Source organism: Mastigoproctus giganteus, chromosome 7 (genome assembly GCF_048544385.1).
Source record: "Mastigoproctus giganteus isolate SK-2022 chromosome 7, ASM4854438v1, whole genome shotgun sequence".
Classification (NCBI taxonomy): domain Eukaryota; kingdom Metazoa; phylum Arthropoda; class Arachnida; order Uropygi; family Thelyphonidae; genus Mastigoproctus; species Mastigoproctus giganteus.
Genome location: NC_143581.1, coordinates 91,072,524 through 91,091,047, shown reverse-complemented (window position 1 = coordinate 91,091,047; position 18,524 = coordinate 91,072,524). Strand labels below are relative to the sequence as shown.

The 18,524-nt window shown below is 38.1% G+C and overlaps 1 protein-coding gene across 1 annotated transcript in view; it reads left to right on the top strand.

Moving 5' to 3' along the window:
* Positions 1–18,524, top strand: part of LOC150083068 (aconitate hydratase, mitochondrial-like) — a 305,010-nt gene that overhangs the window by 261,789 nt on the left and 24,697 nt on the right. The window contains exons 18-19 of the mRNA XM_090377767.1: positions 7,693–7,790; positions 18,356–18,449. Of these exons, the coding sequence (XP_090233893.1) occupies positions 7,693–7,790; positions 18,356–18,449 (192 nt within the window). The remainder of the gene's footprint in view (positions 1–7,692; positions 7,791–18,355; positions 18,450–18,524) is intronic.

Genomic DNA, 18,524 nt, shown 5'->3' with positions numbered 1-18,524 from the left:
TTCTAGCTGATGTTCATTTGATTACTGCACTGTGTGGGAAAACTTAAAAAATGATTTCTCACGGTCAGGCTGCAGTTACTCTATATTTGAAGCATTCTGTAATTTTTAAATGCAAATATTGTAATAAGGTCAGTAGAACAAGGAGAAGAGGTTGGCAAAGAACATGCTGGCTCAACACTATCAAGAGCGACACTGGCATCAGCGATTTGGAAGAAGCTGTTGAAGAATAGACAGTATGGAGGCAGCTCACCCATAAAGTCTCTGAAAGTCGACTTTGGCTGAATGGATGAAAGCAACAACAAACAATTGTAATAAGAAACTGAAAATTCAGATTAAGAGGTAGAAATTTATGGTTATTATACTTAATGTAAAATAACATTAGGTTAATGTGAAATTGGCTGGGTTTAACCACATAGGATATTTTAATGTGTCGGAACATTAAAAAGAGGGTTGCTATAAAGAGCTTTGATTGTAATTGATTCCAGAATTAGAGGCCATAAAATTAGAGATGCAATTTAGTCTAACTGCATGCAATCTAGTCTAACCATCCCCTGGGATAATTTATCCCAGGGGAGAGTTAGACTAGATTGCATGCAAGTTCTCATTTAGCCAGAAAGTTAGTTAATTACTGGAGTAAGTTACCTCATTGGGTGGTTGAAGCTGACAACTTGAGGAAATTCAAAAATCAGCTATATTAATACCTGTAGTGCGAGGAAGGAGTCAAATGGGTAATTTTTTATTTATCAATTATTATTTTTTTATGTTAACAATGCAAATTAGCCATGACAGCATTAGTAACTCATACTTTTGGTTTTGATGTGACTATGCTTAGCATGACTATTTGACCAAGAAAAGCTCATGACATTGAAATACCATATAATGAAAGCTGGATGCTTTGCATGTATTATCAGTGATCACTGAATTATGACCACTGTGTTGGACCACCGTTTGCATGGATAACAGCTGCTATTTGCTTAGACATTGACTCCATCATATGTCTGAAGACATACGTTGGGATCTGCAAAGCTTTTCACAATATTGGAATAGATGACATTTGCATGTTCACGTACCTCGCTTCCCATTGCAAAACATCCCACAGGTGTTCAGGTTTTTTTGTTTTTTTTTTATGTAAACCCCAAACATGAGAGGTGTTAGAACCTATAGTACTTTTTTCTTTTTTTTTTTTTTTTTTTTTTTGGTAGTTGTTGGCGCATCGGCTTCTGTGGCCATAATGCACCTCCCTAGATTTTTGTAACACTTTGATCCAAGCCTGAAGTGGGATTCGAACCCGCGACCTTTGGGTTGCCAGGTAGGCACTTTACCCACCCGGCTAGTCCGGTCGGCCTATAGTACGTGGTACCATGCTTGGGTTGGAGGTTGAGAAGACTAAAGAAGAAGATATTTGTTGACATTGGACTTGAACTTCTGTAGACTGTAATTTTCAAGAAATATGTATGAAGGAAGGTTGTTCCAGAAAATGGCAGATGAATGAATAAGCGAGGAAGATGAAAAGTTGGTTCTGTGAGTTTGAAGTTGCACAGTAAATGGATGTTGGCTGGTGGCGGCACATGTTCGAACTGTTTTGAAAGAGAGAGAGAGCGGGAATTATAGAAGCCAATTCAGAAGAACAGTGCCCATGGAAGTATCTGTAGAAGAGGCATGCAGCAGAAACAGTACGTCTATGAGACAGTGAGTGGAGAGACTGTTAGAGATGAGTCATTAATTAACCTAACTGCCCTCTTCTAAATGGAATCAAGAAGCCTGAAAGAGGTTTTAGGGGCACCACCCCAGATGTGGGAATAATATTCCATGGCAGGGTGGATTTGCGATTTATGCAGAGTGAGCAGCTGTTTGGAAGAAAAGTAATGCAGAGAGTGAAAGAGAAAACCAAGTTTTTTAGATGCAGAAGAAGCAATATTTGTAATGTGCTTGTGCCAAGAGAGATTAGAAGTCAGGTTAATCCCCAAAAGAGATATATCATTTTGCCTAGAAATCTGAGTGTCACTAAAGATAAGCATAGGAGCAGAAGAATCCTTTTTGCGAGATATAAGACAAGACTGAGTTTTAGAAGGATTGAAATCAACAAAGTTGTCTTTGTCCCACTGGAGAATTGCCCAGAGATCGGCTTTTAAGGAATTGGTAACAGATATTCGTGAAGTTGAAGCTGATTGAGCAGGGCAAGGTTTCTCAAAATGGAAAGTGGAATGCAATGTGCTATCATCGGCCAAACTATGGATAGGATTTCCAGTCAATGGAAGAAGGGCATTAATATACAAGAGTAAAAGAGTGGGGGAAAGAACTGAACCTTGAGTGACACCGGCCTTAGTTGAAAAGTTAGAAGACAGAGAGCCATCTACCATCACCCTCAGTGAGCGATCAGAGAGAAAACGGGATAACCAATTACTAAAAACAGTTGGCAAACCATAAGATGGAAGCTTGTTTAGAAAACCTTTATGAAAAACACGATCGAAAGCCTTTGAGATGTCAAGAGCAATTACTTGTGTTTCACCGAACCTTTCCATTGAATTAGTCCATAAATGGGTAACATAAGCCAGAATATCACTAGTGGATCGACACTGACGGAATCTATACTGGCAATCGTTGATCAGACGGAAGATTTCTAGGTAGTTTAAGAGTTGGCGGTTAATTGATTTCTCCATTACTTTAGAAAGAGTAGAAGTAATTGCAATTGGACAATAATTGGATGGGAGGGATTTGTCACCCTTTTTAGTAACTGGCTGGATATGAGCAAATTTCCAAGCAGAAGGAAAAACACACCTTTGGAATAAGAAAGTTAAAAAAGGCAGCAAAGAATAGGAGTAAGTTCAGGAGCACAGGTTTTGAGAACAAGTAGAGAAATACCATCTGGACCTGGAGCTTTCTTATCATCAAGATTGTTCAAAATCCTTCTTATATTCTTTTGACGGAAGACCACAGGAGGCATTGAATGGAGCATGTTGGAATGGTGGGAGATGTTTTACCAAGATCATTAATACATGAGTTGGAAGAAAAATGGGATGCCGGCAGGTCAGCTTTATCCTTGGCTGAAGTGTCAACAGAACCATCTGGTTTGGACAGAGGTGGGAGCAGAGATGGGCAAAAGTTGCCCATCTCTGCCAATGGCTTATGCCCATCTCTGCCAATGGCCAATAGCTTTGGCCAGAGACCAGAATGTTCGGCTACCATTAGGGCAAGAAGCAAGTTTTCTACTCTTAGCCTGTTCAACCTCTAGTTTGGACTGATTAATAACTGCTTTGCAATTGTTGCGAGCTTTGCTTTGGTGTAGGCAGAAAATGAAACTGAAGAATTAGAAACAAGCCAATTATGATATGCAACATTCTTCTTTTTAACAGCCTTAGCACATTTATTGGAAGACCAAGGTTTAGATAAAGGACAAGATTTTAAAGTGGAGTGTGGGATAAAAGAATCCATTCCTGCAAAAATAATTTCACTGACACGATCTGAGCAAACGTTGACATCAGAAGTTTTGTAACAGAAATCCAATCAAGGAAAAGAAGTCTCGCAGATCATCCCATTTTGCATTCTTGTACAGTCAGTCCTTGTATAACACATGTTTACACTACACGAATTCGATCATACACGATTTATAAGTAGGGGAACGATATCTTATATAACACGAACCGAATTCACTTATGCAAGATTCGCCTTTGTGTTTACAAGAAATGGCAGTCGAACGCAGAATCACCCCAACTGAATGGAACACGATAGGAATGAAGAGAAGATTCTGAAAATGTATTTGTTTTTTATATCAGTGAAGGGGAAACACATTTCACCATAATAACGTAAAAACCAACACAAGTTCAGCTATCGGTATAATCGCAAATGCAATTAGATCGAGTTTACTACCAGTTTATAACAGATTCCACTAGCAGAAACGCAACTGGAAATTGTTTTTATTGTTTTATGGTACTAAACCCCAGAAATGTGCTTAAGTAAATGTGAGGTGTTCATAGTGTGTCTCTGCCTTTACGGTTTGTTTATTCAGTTGCTACACGTGCGTAGCTTTGTTTATGTGTATCAAGCGTGCCTCCTCATTTTGTAATTGTGCTTTATTCCCTAAAAATGAGTAAAATACTTAAAAGGTGTGAAAAGGAAGCATCCTGTTGAAGACACTGCAGATTCGGAGAGAAAAAGAAAAGCAATATCGATAAACAGAGGCGGACTGGGTCAAAAATTCTTACCCGGGAAAATTTATAGTGGCCTCATACTATGGTTTATGGCTAAAATCACACTGGCCTCTGGCCCACCAGGGTTTCCCCGGTAAGGCTTATGGCCAGTTCGCCTCTGTCGATAGAGAAAAAAAATGATGTTGTGAAATGCTTTGAGCGAAATGAAAGACCATGTGATATTGCACGTGCTACAGACCGAAATGAGGCAACGCTGAGAATTACAAAGACTGCAGAGAAAATAAAAACAACTTTTATAACAGGAAGAACTGAAAGTGTAATTAAAATCCATTAGAATAAGACACAAAGAATTGGATGAGATGGAATGGCTATCATCTGTTTGCATAGAAAATCAAACAAAAAACAAGTTTGCTTATGATAGAAGCAAAAGAACTGGCAATATTTTATTACGTAATAGTCGTAATAAAATACTTATGTATTTTATTATGATTATTGTGTTTGTTAATGTTTTGGTTACAACTGTGTGTTCAATCTTGGGTGGTGGGCACCTAACCCAATTTTTTCCATAGGGCCTGTTATTTATATTGCACGATTTTTGCATTGCACGAGGGTTTCTAGAAACACAACTATCATGCTATACGAGGACTGACTATAATGCCAAACAATACGAGGTTGGGAATAGCCACGAGAGAGAGGCTCCATTGGAGAAGAGACAATCACCAAGTTGTGATCTGAAGTGCCTAAAGGACCTCTCACTTCGGCCGTGTACTTAGATGGGTTGTTTGTGAGAAAAAGATCAAGCGTATTGGCTGTATGATTAGGATTGTGAACATTAAAATCACCAAGGAAAATTACCTCACTGTTAGGAAAGTTGGACTGGAGAAAGTCAAGTTGCAAAGAGAGGAAGTCAAAGAGCTCCAGGTGATTAGTGGAGTTGGGAGAACGGTAGAGACAACAGATGAATTTGACACAGTGGGGTAGAGAGAGATTTTAAGCCAGAGAAGATCAAAGAGAGGAGATTCCAAATTGCCAAGTCTCTGACAGGGAATATCAGAATGGACGTATGCACAAGTACCACCTTTGAGGCGGAAGGAGTCATACAGCGAATAATTTGGGCATCTGAGATGAGCAGTAGTTGAATCAACCGCTAACTGAGATTCTGTCAGAAAAAGTTCATGGGGTTTGGCAGACTGCAAGTGAAAATGGACATTGTTGAGATTAGAATTGAGACCACGTATATTTGTGAAATGAATTAGGAAGTGCTTGGGAGGTTTAGATCTTTTCGCAGATAAGCTTGCTCTATTAGTTTGACAATTCATGGTGTATTCAATAGTAAGAAAAAGTGGATGGGACATGCTGTATGAAGTAATGAAATTTTTGGATATGGCGTACACATGGTAAGAATATACCCAGATCCTTGGCATAACGTGGCCTCGACAATGCTCCCCGCATACACACTACTTGTACTCCCTCCAGTCACTATCTTGCAGAGTAGAGGTAGCAAGATTATGCACTAGCTGATCCGGAAGTCTCCTAGAGAGTTACCAATAGGTTCGGTCCAGTGTACTAACTAGCAGCCGGCCTGTGAACACCGTTTTAGAGCTGTACCCTCGATATGTAAAGAATATTGGATCTCGCCACGACGTTCATCATAACCTCAAAAGTCATCAATCATAATGCATGATGAAAGAGATTGGGAGGGGTTGACCGAAACTTAGCTCTAGAGACTAAACATGGGTTCCACCACTTCAAACCTCCAATAAGCAAAGTGGTGGTATAGCACCGGTTGATGAGAGTCATCTACCACCTAGTACTGCCTGGTTACATAGAGGTGCGGTGTTCCTCCATGTAGTGTGGGCGCCACACCTCGACCCCTGCTTACGTTGCTTCACACCTGGGTGGTCACCCACCATATACTTGTGCATGGAGGTTATACCCAGGATTACTAATGGTCCCACCATCGTGAAGGTGCAAGCAGAGGATTTGGCTGTCACAGACCGTCTGGACTTTGCTGAAATTGGGTCCACTTGACTTGAGTGTCACCCGAATATCAGTTCCATCAGTGTTTTAGACTCCCAGGTAGCAAGTACAGCTTGTCTGGCATATCTGAGAGAATGTCTGTGACAACCCCCAAGGACCAGTTGGATTAAGGTCAGGCAAATTTAGATTCTGATCAGTTTGTTGTTTGTTATTTGGTTTTTATGAGCGTTAGCAACTAAGGCCATATTGCTCCGGGGATATACGATGGTCATTCCCTGACCTTTCCGCATCCTCCGTATTTGGTGGTCATGGGCTCGAATCCCGGTCTAATCAAGAAGCGTGTGCTACACACTGCTGCTCCTGCCCACCTTGCTACGGAGGTGCCTCTGATCAGTGTGGATGATATTTTCACTTTGTTCTTCGAACCACTCATACATGGCACGGGCTTGATGATAAGGTACATTATTGTCTTGGAACTTTGCATTTCTGTCCTGGAAAAATTGTAAGATGGAATGGTGTCTGTGGTCTCCTAAGAGCTGCCAGTAGACCTTGTCAGTGAAACACTGGTCTATACGCATGAGGAGGTCCTAGTTCTTGCCAGCAAGACATGTCCCATATTAAGCAACCACTGTCACCTGCCTGCATAGTGGGCACCATACACAATGGGTCCATGGACTTGTGTTGTAACATGAAGACATCCGTTGGCATGTTGCACCAGATATTTGGACTCATCCAGCCAACACGCTCATTTCCAGTGCCCAGCCAGCATGTTGTTGACACTGCAGCATTCACCATTGGTGAGAAGGTGGTGTCTCTTGGGTTGTCTGCTGTGGAACCCCATACAATAGTGTGTAGTGCATCGTCATTTTGGATATTATATTGCAATGTCAGCTGCTGCACAGTGACCTGCCGTTTAGTCCATACAATGTGCAGCACCCCTCGGACACTATTAACATTCACCTTGCATAATCCTTTAGTTTTGTCAGCGGGAGGTGGCTTAACCCGTTTGACATCATTCTTTGTAAACTTTAACCACAGTGTGCCATGAGCAACTGGCAAGACGTGCAGTTTCCGATATGGAAGCACGCAACACACGAGCTCCCACAATCATGCCATTTTGAAATCCGTGATACATCCCATAACTGCTATTTTATCACTTTGACTTGCATGACCAGATGCAAATTGCCACTGCTCTAGCATAGGAAGCTGCTTGGCTTTTTGTACTGTAAGCTATGCGGCATGGTCCATTACAGATGGGGTGGTCAAAATGAGTGTACATTCTAATCTTAAAAAAATTTAGCACTGAAATGCACATGTAACAAAGAAAGTGCAATTCAAGAAAAAGGTCTTGAATTGCACTTTCTTTGAATATTTAAGGATGAAGCATTAATATGTAATATGCATGCTTAATCTTTAGAAAGTTATAACCAGTTACAAATATTCATAATATATAAATGCTACTAGCCTTCTTAATAACCCTGTTGAATCCTTGTATGAGTCATCCTGAATATTCTAAAATTTAGCTACATGATTTAAGCGATATGAATTTGAATTTAATTTACAGGTGAAAGGGAAGTGTACAACTGACCATATTAGTGCTGCTGGTCCTTGGCTGAAATACAGAGGTCATTTGGATAATATCTCTAATAATATGTTCATTGGGTAAGTTGAGATTATAATGGTTCTTTTCCAATATTTCAGCCCACTCTGTTAAATTTAATTGATAAAATCAGATATTATTTCTGGCAGTATTTCTTAATTAGCAATGGGGAGAACACAAACAAATATTATTATAATAACACTGAGATGATCTTTTAAATATGATAAATTACCACGGAATCAAGCATGAATGTAATCAACACCACATTATTGTGGTGTTGATTACAGTACCATTGGCATTATTATATGTGTGGCTCATATTTGTAGTGATGGCACTGTTCTTTATTTCATTTCAAAACTGAAAAGTTGAAAGTGTAACTTTTTCTTCTCTGCCAATAGAATATTTGAAAATACTGTTTCTGCTTTGTTTTGTTAAGATTATAATGATTCTTCTGTAAGTGAAGTCATGGATTTTTAGTATAAAATCTTCAAGATCTGTCAACTTATATATATATATAATGTGTGTGTGTGTGTGTGTGTGTGTTTCCTTCATTAGATTAATACAGATCTTCCCATTAAATTCCAGATTTAATTAAATAATTTCAGAATGTTATATCTTTGAAAGAGGCAACTTAAAATTCTGTCAAAAATGAACATAAATAATGTGATGGTAACTAAATTAGTTCATTAAATGAGCATTATTTACAGATTTTCACATTGATCCTGGTCTTAGTTATTTAGCATTAGTAGTGGCATATGATGCAAGAAAGCAAGCTTATACAGCATGAGCCAAAAAAAAAATAAAAACACTTCCCATTTCATGTATCCATTCCTTCCAAAAGGTTGTCTAGTTCTTCCATAAATTTATTTAAGCTACCAACTTCCACAACAACAACAGATGGAAGATTGTTCCAGCAATCAACCACTTACTTGCTAAAGGCAAATTTCTGCACATCTGTTCTGCAACCGTCTCTCCTCAATTTGAATTTGTCCCCTCAAGTGTGTAATCTGAGCAAGATGAAGATTCCTATCAGCATTTAGCTTGCTCAAACCATTCAAAGCCTTAAACACAACAATCAGATCACCTTGCAGGTGCCAAGTCTCCAGACCTTGTAATCTCCAGAACTGAATCCTTTCTTGGTTAGAGTACTACCTCTTTGACTTTTAATTTTATGATTATTACTATTTTACTTTTTTTCTTGCACCATATGGCCATTACTAATGCTAATACAGTCAGTCCTCGTATAACACATGTTTACATTACACATTCGAATCATACACCATTTATAAAAAGGGGAACGATATCGTGTATAACACGAACCAAATTCACTTATGCACGATTCGCCTTTGTGTTTACAAGAAATGGCAGTTGAACGCGGAATCACCCCAACTGAACACAACACGATAGGAATGAAGAGAAGATTCTGAAAATGTATTTATGTTTTTATATCAGTGAAAGGGAAACACATTTCACCATAATAACGTAAAAACTCGCACAATTCCAGCTATCGGTATTATCGCAAATGCAATTAGATCGAGATTACTACCTGTTTATAACAGATTCCACTAGCAGGAATGCAACTGGAAATTGTTTTTATTGTTTTATGGCAGTAGCCCCCAGAAATGTGCTTTAGTAAAATGTGAGCTAGTCAGGTGTTAATAGTGTGTCTCTGCCTTTACGGTGTTGTTTATTCAGTTGCTACACTTGCGCAGCTTTGTTTGTGTATCACGAGTGCCTCCTCATTTTATAATTATACTTTATTCCATAAAAATGAGTAAAATATTTAAAAGGTGTGAAGAGGAAGTGTCCTGATGAAAACACTACAGATTCAGAGAGAAAAAGGAAAGCAATATCGATCGACAGAGGCGAACTGGGTCAAAAATTCTTACCCGGGAAAATTTGTAGCGACCTCATACTAGCGTTTATAGCCAAAATCACACCAGCCTCTGGGGTTTCCCCGGTAAAGCTTATGGCCAGTGCGCCTCTGTCGATAGAGAAAAAATATGAAATTGTGAAACACTTTAAGCGAAATGAAAGACCATGTGATATTGAACGTGCTACAGGCCTAAATGAGGCAATGCTGAGAATTAGAAAGAATGCAGAGAAAATAAAAACAACTTTCATAGCAGGAACAACTCAAAGTGTAATAAAATCCATTAGATCAAGATACAAAGAATTGGAAGAGATGGAACGTCTGTTTGGATAGAAGATCAAACAAAGAACAAGTCTGCTTACGATAGAAGCAAAAGCATTAGCAATATTTTATTATGTAATAGTCATAATAAAATACGTAAGTATTTTATTAAGATTATTTATGGTATTTGGTAATACCATAAATAATGTGTGTTCAATCTTGGATGGTCGGCACCAACCCTATTTTTCCCATAGGGCCTGTTATTTATATTGCACAAGGATTTCTAGGAACACAACTATCGTGCTATACGAAGACACTGTACTTAAATTTTTACCTTAGTGAAAATCCATGTATATTTTATAATAGTTTGTCTAATGCTTCCTTAAATTTATTTAAATTGTTAATCTCTCTCTCTGTCTGAAAGGAAATTTTTGTACATCAGTCCAACAAGCAGCCTTCTTCAGTCGAAATGAGAGAGAGAGAGAGAGAGAGGAAAAAGAGTAAAAATACTATCATCGTTTAGACTTCTCAGTCCGTTTAAAGCCTTTAAAACTTCAATCATTTTCCTCATAGGTGCTTAGTTTCCAAGTGTTGCAGAACTGAATTTTTTCATTGTAAGAATACTTTGAGTAATCTTGTTGCACTATTCTGCACCCTTTCTAACAATTTCACATCCTTCTTAAAATGAGGAATCCAGACCCTTTTTTTTTTTTTTTTTTTTATGAAACCCCTAAACATGCGGAAGGTATCAAAACCTATAGTACTTAGTACCGTGCATGGGTTGGAGAAGTATGGGGGGGGGGGGGAAGGAATGCCGGAAACTTTGCTCTAGAGGCTAAACATGGGTTTCACCACTTCAAGCCTCCAATAAGCAAAGTGGTGGTATTTCACCGGTTGATGAAAGTTATCTACCTACCTGTATACAGTACTCAAGATGCAGCCTAACCACTGCTTTATACAATAGGATAATCTGTATATCATAGGCAGAACTCCCTGAGTTGAACTAGCAGCCTGTCTGCACTGCTCAGTGTACTTCATGTCAGACTGTACAATTACCTCTGTCTTTTGTTCTCCACCACCTTGCTTTTGGTACCACCCATCTGTTTGTTATTCTGGGAATACTACCCATATGCAGTACCTTGCATATATCAATGTTAAACTTCATCTGCCACTTCTTAGCCCACCAGCCTAAATTTTCTAGGACATATTACAGTAGGACACTTTCTTCTTTATCAAACTTCTTGCTACTCTGTGAGTGACCAGCCCACAAGTTTCACTCAGTATCTGGAAAGTTAAAAAAGTTAAAATCCTCCATCTTAAGACATTATGATTTACTGACCTATTCTGTTTGACTTTATAGTCATTTGGGCTATAACATATTCCTGTTTCTCAATTTTTCTTCCCTGTGCTTATGTCACACCAAACTCACTCAACATTGCACTGGCCACCTGCTTCAACTGGATGCACTGCCTTAAATTCTGTGTGTTCCTTAACCAAGAGCATAACTTCTCTCATACCCCAATTTAGATTTATCACTTTCTTTGGTATGAAGTTAATTGGGTTTCTGAGTACTTTTTTTTTTTTTTCCCCATCTGCTGTCCTGTAATCAGAACACAGAGAAGAATCTTTATCACTACTATCATTTAGAACATGGGTGGGCAACCTTTTTAAATGGTGGGCTAAATAAAATGCCTGTGAGGTACACAAGGGCAAATTTTTTTTAGCTTTCTACATTTTTAGAATTATTAAAATGGTGTATAATGAAAAAATTTTCATAAACAGTTTTGTTATTTATTTTAATATTTATACATACTCATACATATAATTATTTTATTAATTATATGTACGAAATACAAATTCAAGATAAAATTACAAAAATACAATTATAGTCTACAATTATAAAAAAATTAATTTCAAACATTTTATAAAACAATAATCTTAGATTTTCAATTATGCATTGCAATACGTTTCAATAAATACCTTCATAAAAATAAAATAGTAAAATCTTCATATTATTTACTTGTATCCATTGATTATTCACTGACAGTTTCTGTTGAAGCACATGATACACTTGCACTGCAATCACATTCTGCAGAGCCAAGAGTCCAAGAACTTACATACACGTCTATGCCTGCTAACCAGTGTTGCCAGAAGCTATGCCTGCGTACCATTTGGCAACACTACTGCTTACTCGAGTTGTGATATATGGCACAAATTCAAATGATTTAATAACAGCAAATATAATAAAAATTACAATAAACATAATTTCATGATATATATACTTCAGCATTTTTAAAATGACCATTTATATATTTTGAAAATGACCACAAGCCAGAGGTTACCCACCTCACTTGGCAAGGATGAAAATTAGTGAGTTGCATATTCTGTTTCTAACTGGGATAAGAGGCTGCTCACTCATCATCACAGTACAAATATAAAAATATATTAACCACTATGCTGATTGGCTTTGCTAGGTACAGTTTTCACACAAATGCAGGAAGAGTGCCAGAGTCAGGCTCTGGATTAGTGATGGGCATAATGAAGAGATTATAATTGATTAGGCCAGTAAATTGATTCTGGATTTTTTATAATTAAATAGAAAGGTATAATTAGAAATGTGGCTGATGTGGGTAGCATATGCATGCACGCACACACACTGCCCATGTGGCATAAGACAATGTAGAATTTTTAAGCATTAGTTTTATAACATTAGTTCAATGCATTTACTGTCTTAACTTCTTTTATTTCATAATCGATTATTTTAATAATCAAATTTTTTGATTATGGAAATCATTTGATTATTCTCATTGCTACTCAGGGCCAGCTACACACACAAGAAGGGGTGGGGAGAGTCCTCTGTCCTTTCAATACATGTTGTACTCACAATATTCAAGTTCTGCATTGCTATATCCAAATTCCACCATGTTTCTCCAGATTCACCAGATTTATTTACTATAGCCTAGTGTGCAAGTATGCATATGCGTGCATGTTTTTGCTCTTAGTAACTATACCACAACTCATATGTTTGCTTTTCCTATGCTGACTCCCAGTAGGCCCAGCAGTTCCTCACTCTTTTTTTCCTAGGCTGCTGAATGTTCCAATAGAAGTAGTGCAAGGATCAGCTTTACCTCTGCTTGCAGTTGCCATTAAACTATTAAACTGCATATCCCCCCCACAAACTAGCAGTTTTCTAACCCACCTAAGACTGCCAGCTAATGCTCTTTCACCCTTCTATTTAATGTATCCTATCCCTGTAAAAACAGGTTCTCCTGTTAACAAACACAGTCCACGCTGAGAAAAATACCACTTGAGGGTTCATAATCTCTAAGGCAAATTGATTTACAGGGCTCTCATTATGTACTTACTGACATCGAATAACATGGTGGAAACTAGTACAATGTGGACTTTTCTTTGTTTGCAGTATGATGCTGTTTCTCACTTTTCAGCTACTTGGTCCATACAGCCGAACCCCTTGATGCAGGCACCTGTATGTGGTGACGGGACCTCCCAGTGACACTGCTAGTCCTCCAGATTAGCATCACTGGGATCCAACACCAACAGCCTAGGTTCCAGGCTTACACCATAGAATTCCATGTGCTGTGACCCATAGAAATTCAGAAAGGGGATCCTGGTGGTTGAGGGGCCCAGCTTTAACACACCACTTTGGCCCCTCCTTCGACAAGATGGTTTGTTCCGGATGGCTTGGTCAGGATCAATCAGCTAGTGGGCTCACCTGCAAGAATCAATCGTGTTAATGCCATGCCCCTACCCTCATGGTCCAAGGGACAGGATTCAGGCTGGTGGCGGTGCATTATGGTGTCTGGATAGCCCTGGCATCCCACTCCTGAACACATTTATTGCTTGCCAGGTAGTGGGCATCCCTTTGGACTCTATGGTGGGTGGGAAAGCCCAGGCACTGAACCACATTAAAAACTGCTTCTGGGGGTCCCAACATGGTCCCTACTAGAAGTCATTGACATGGGTGCAGATACCACACTCCGGCAAAGAGGTTCAGAATGGAAACAATATCAGGTCCAACACCTAGATTCCTAATAATTCATTCCACTGGAGAGAAGCCTGTAGGGAAAATGTCACCCTTCTTTACTCAGAAGGATATGGAAGGGTTGGCAGGCTCCCCTGAATCTGTAAATTGGCTCCGTTCTGGGGATATTCTCGTCAAAACAAAGTGTGATAAACACTCTAAACAGCTCCTCCACCAAATTTATTGGGGGAATACCAATAACCATAACACCTCACAAGACATTGAACTCATCCTGAGGTGTGATCTCTGAATGAGATCTTGAAGTATCTGAAGAGGAGATCTGTTCCGAATTGAAATTGCAAGGAGTGACAGCTGCCAAGCCAAATGTTCATACGTAGGGATGGGAATCTACCAACTAGAAACAGCTTTGCTTTTAATACACCAACGTCACCTAATGAGGTTAAAGCTGGTTATCTGAACTGCACAATACATCCATATGTTCGAAACACATTATGGTGCTTCAAGCAGCAGAAATATAGACTGCCATGGTGTTCTTGCTTGTGCTTGATGTAATTCAAAGGATCACAAAATGACATCACGTAAAGCATCAAAACCCACCTGCATAAACTGTCAAAGGAAGCATCCTGCCTACTCTAGAGCATGCCAGAGGTGGAAGAAATAAAAGGAAATACAATGACTAAAGACAGAGCTGAACATCTCACACCAGGAGGCCAGAAAAGCAGTTAAACTGGTAAATAGCAATAAGGCAACATATGTTGAAAATGTTGCCAAGAAATGTTCAATTGGAACTCAAACGGAAATGACTATACCACCAAAAGAGTCATTTATGCCTATGACTCGCTATTTGCTGAGCTCAGAAAAACCAGCACAGAAATTTCAGTCAACTGCCACTCTAATATCAGTTCCTCGTTCTGTTCCAGCAAAGTAACTGCACAGAAAACTCAACTGCCAGTGGAGAAACAAGAAAAAATGGATATAGAAATGAAGGAAGTAACTGATAACTCTGTTTTGGAACTCTTTGCAGAGGAGGAAATGGCACAGGACAGTATCCATACTTCCCCAAAAGAGATAAATCCAAAACTGATAATAGTAAGCCTTCAGCACTTCAGAAGCCGACTAACGGTTCCACAAAGGCCATGAAATGCCTAAATTCCTACAGTGAAATTGTCGTGGATTCCGGAAAAATGCATACAGGACACTTATTTAAAGGCAAATGATGACCCTACCATGTGTAACATTACCATCATTTGTAGGAATAGAATGTAAAAAATGCACTCTGTGTCAATGTCTGCAGCATATTTTCTCAATCGTGCAAAATGAGGGTTATTGGGAGACAACTGCAACAAGCCATTGACTGTCTTAACTCCTGGGCCACAGCCAATGGTTTCAGCTTCTCACTGGAGAAGACTGTTTGCGTTTTTAACATTTTTGTCTAAAACATAACCTCCACCCCGAGCCTGAATTACAACTTTGACAAACACAACAAGTTTTGTATATTATCCTTTTTCATACTAACTTATATTATCCTATATATTTTCTATAGATCTATCGGGGTATAATTATTTTAACTATCTTACTATAATCGTCCCGAAAATATAAAAATACTGTGTGTGTGGTAGAATTGATAAGTCTGTTAAAAAGTGCTAAGATGGATGTGTAAATTACACAAAATGCCATAACTAATAGGAGGATAGCAGAAATTGGAGATATTATAGTCATGAGAAAGAGAGAAAGAATGTGAATATCCTATATGATATAATGAAATAAACAAAATTATAGGATGAATTGCAAAGCCAATGAAATAGAAGGGAATGAAGCAAAAATGATTTAATTAATATAAGACAGCATCAGATATGGGTGGGTAATTTTAGTTATAGGTCCAAAAAAAGGGAAATTATGAAATTAAAATCTGATGTTATCTAAAAGTAAATATTGATACATAGTCAGGTATTTCATCAGGGGACTACACCTGATCATGTATCAAAGACTGTATTTCTATACTTGTCCATACCTGTGGAAGAAAAGTAAATTTAAGAATAAAACTTAGTGAGATCAAATGGAGTAAAGCGGTTTATCTTTCACAAAAATATTTGGTTATAAAGGCAGAGATATCACAAAAGATATTTACGAGCCATTTCAATATTTTTGATGATTCTCCTCTTTGTAATTAAATAGATGCAATCATACTATAATCTTTGTCAATATGAACAGAGTTACAGAAGTTAACTTTTACTGCTTAAATTTTTTTTGGTGCGCGCATGCACACACTCACTCACTCACTCTTATTTATTCATTTTGTCAGAATGTTATGGGATGTGGTTGATTGGCATGCAGGTTTTCATCCATACCATGGATATTGTAGTTATATTGATCAGCAATCATTAAGGTTAATTGCAATTTTTTTTTAAATTAAATTATTATTACATGTAATTATAATTAATAAATAATATATGATATATATCATACATCATATATGAGAAATGGTATCTCTTTAGAATGCCACACCATCTCACCATTTTAGTATACAGGGTGATCCAAAAGTCAATAAACAATTAAAGAATTGGTATTTCAATGAATTTTTGACATATGGTAACGAGATTAGCGCAGAAATGCATAGTTTTTTTCCGAAAGAATGTCAAAATTATTTCCAGATATGTCCACCAGGTGGAGCTTGATCTGTAGCACCACAAACCACCTCATAGTAAATTTTCAATGTGGCGGCCTTTGCTGTTGAGCACTGCCCGAGGACGAGTAAGACGGACAGCATGAAACAGCATTTCTGGAGGTACCATTGATACCTGCCATCGTATAGAATGACATTAGGTGATCTCTGTAAACCCATGACTTCAGGTAGCCCCATAACCAAAAATCGCAGGGCGCCAGGTCCGGAGACCTTGGTGGCCATTGTTGCTGAAAGTGTGATGGCTTATCACTCGATTCTCTCCAAACGCTGAGAGTAACAATTGTTTCACAGGAGAAGCAATATGGGGTGGTACTCCATCCTGCATGAATGTCACAACATCCAAAGCTTGCCTTTCCCCTAGGATAGGGATAATGTAGTTTTGTAACAGGTCAGCATAACGCTGACCTGTAACAGTTTCAAAACCAGAGCCACTGATTTCCTAAAGGAAAAATGGTCCTATAATAAAAGAAGAGGTGAATCCACACCACACCGTTACTATTGACTGATGCAATGGAGTTTCTATGTAAGCTCGAGGGTTTTCCGTCGCCCAAATTCTGCAATTGTGTGTGTTTACAGCCATTGAGAGTGAAATGGGCCTTCATCCGTCCACAAAACATTTGACAGTCAGTTGTCACGTTCTTAAATTCACTGAAAGAACCATAACGCAAATGCTTCCTGCTTTGCAAATTCAGGACGCCTAAGTTCTTGAAGGTATCGAATTTTTTGTATGGAGGACTACTCTTAGTGCTCTCCACACGTTCCCATGTGGGACGCCAGTTCGACATGAAACTTCACGAGAGCTTGCTTCTCCATGTGATGATGATGCCATTATAGTATCCATGTCTTCTGCACCTACAGCAGTTGTAGCACATGTTGATGGTCTTCCACTTCGTGGACGATCCTGTAACGAACCAGTTGTCTCAAATTTCTTAATCATCGTCATTGGTCCTTTACCATGTCACATACCCTTCAGCTGATGGAAAGATAGCAAAGCTGCTGTTGCAGATTCAGCGTTTCACCAACAGTGCATTATCTGGTAATGATAACATGACCGCTTAGCTATTGTTCTTGCAGTGCCTTTATAGCAGACACCTGCGCGACGTCATTCATGGTACAGCACCACCTGGTGAGTGTATTTGGAACTGATTGTACATTCTTTCGAAATAAAACCACGTAATTCTATGCATTTCTGCACTAATCTCGTTACCCTACATCAAAAATTAACTGAAATACAGATTCTTTAATTGTTTACTGACTTTTGGATCACCCTGTATATATGCTGAGATACCATATATACAACCTAGTTGATAGTCCATATATACAAGTTGTTGCCTGTACCTTTATGCCATATTAAACACAAAAAAAAAAAAATAATAATAAATTAAATCTATACAGGCATGATATCTACATTGCTGCCATTTATTGAGTTCAATTTATGTTAAAGAGTAAAGAGTCTTATCTTTATAAATCTATTCAATTTCTATTATGCTAAGCTCAGTGTGTATTACTGAAATACTGAAATGGTGTGGCATCCTGAAGAGATACCATTTCCCACGTATTAGCCAGTTACCTGTAATTATAATTATATTATAGTTTTTAAAACATATAACATCAATTTTATTTTTTGTTTACTTTTCTTTTTCAGCCTATAAGCTGCAATTTTATGAATTACAGCATAAAATGTCACAATTCATAAATGTTTATAAGCTGAATAACATTTCTTAGGGGAAAAAAAATATTTTGCTTATACGGAGTATTAGAAATGAGTTAAATGTACTAACCAGTTACTTTGGTTTTTGTCTTTCAGTGCAACTAATGCAGACAATGGAGAAGTAAACAAAGTAAAAAATGTAATTAATGGAGAATTAGGATCTGTTCCTGACACAGCCAGATATTATAAGGTAAATTAAATTCATGATAGTAAAATTCCTGTTTGCATTGATCCTTACTAACATTTTTTTCAGAAGAGAATTTTG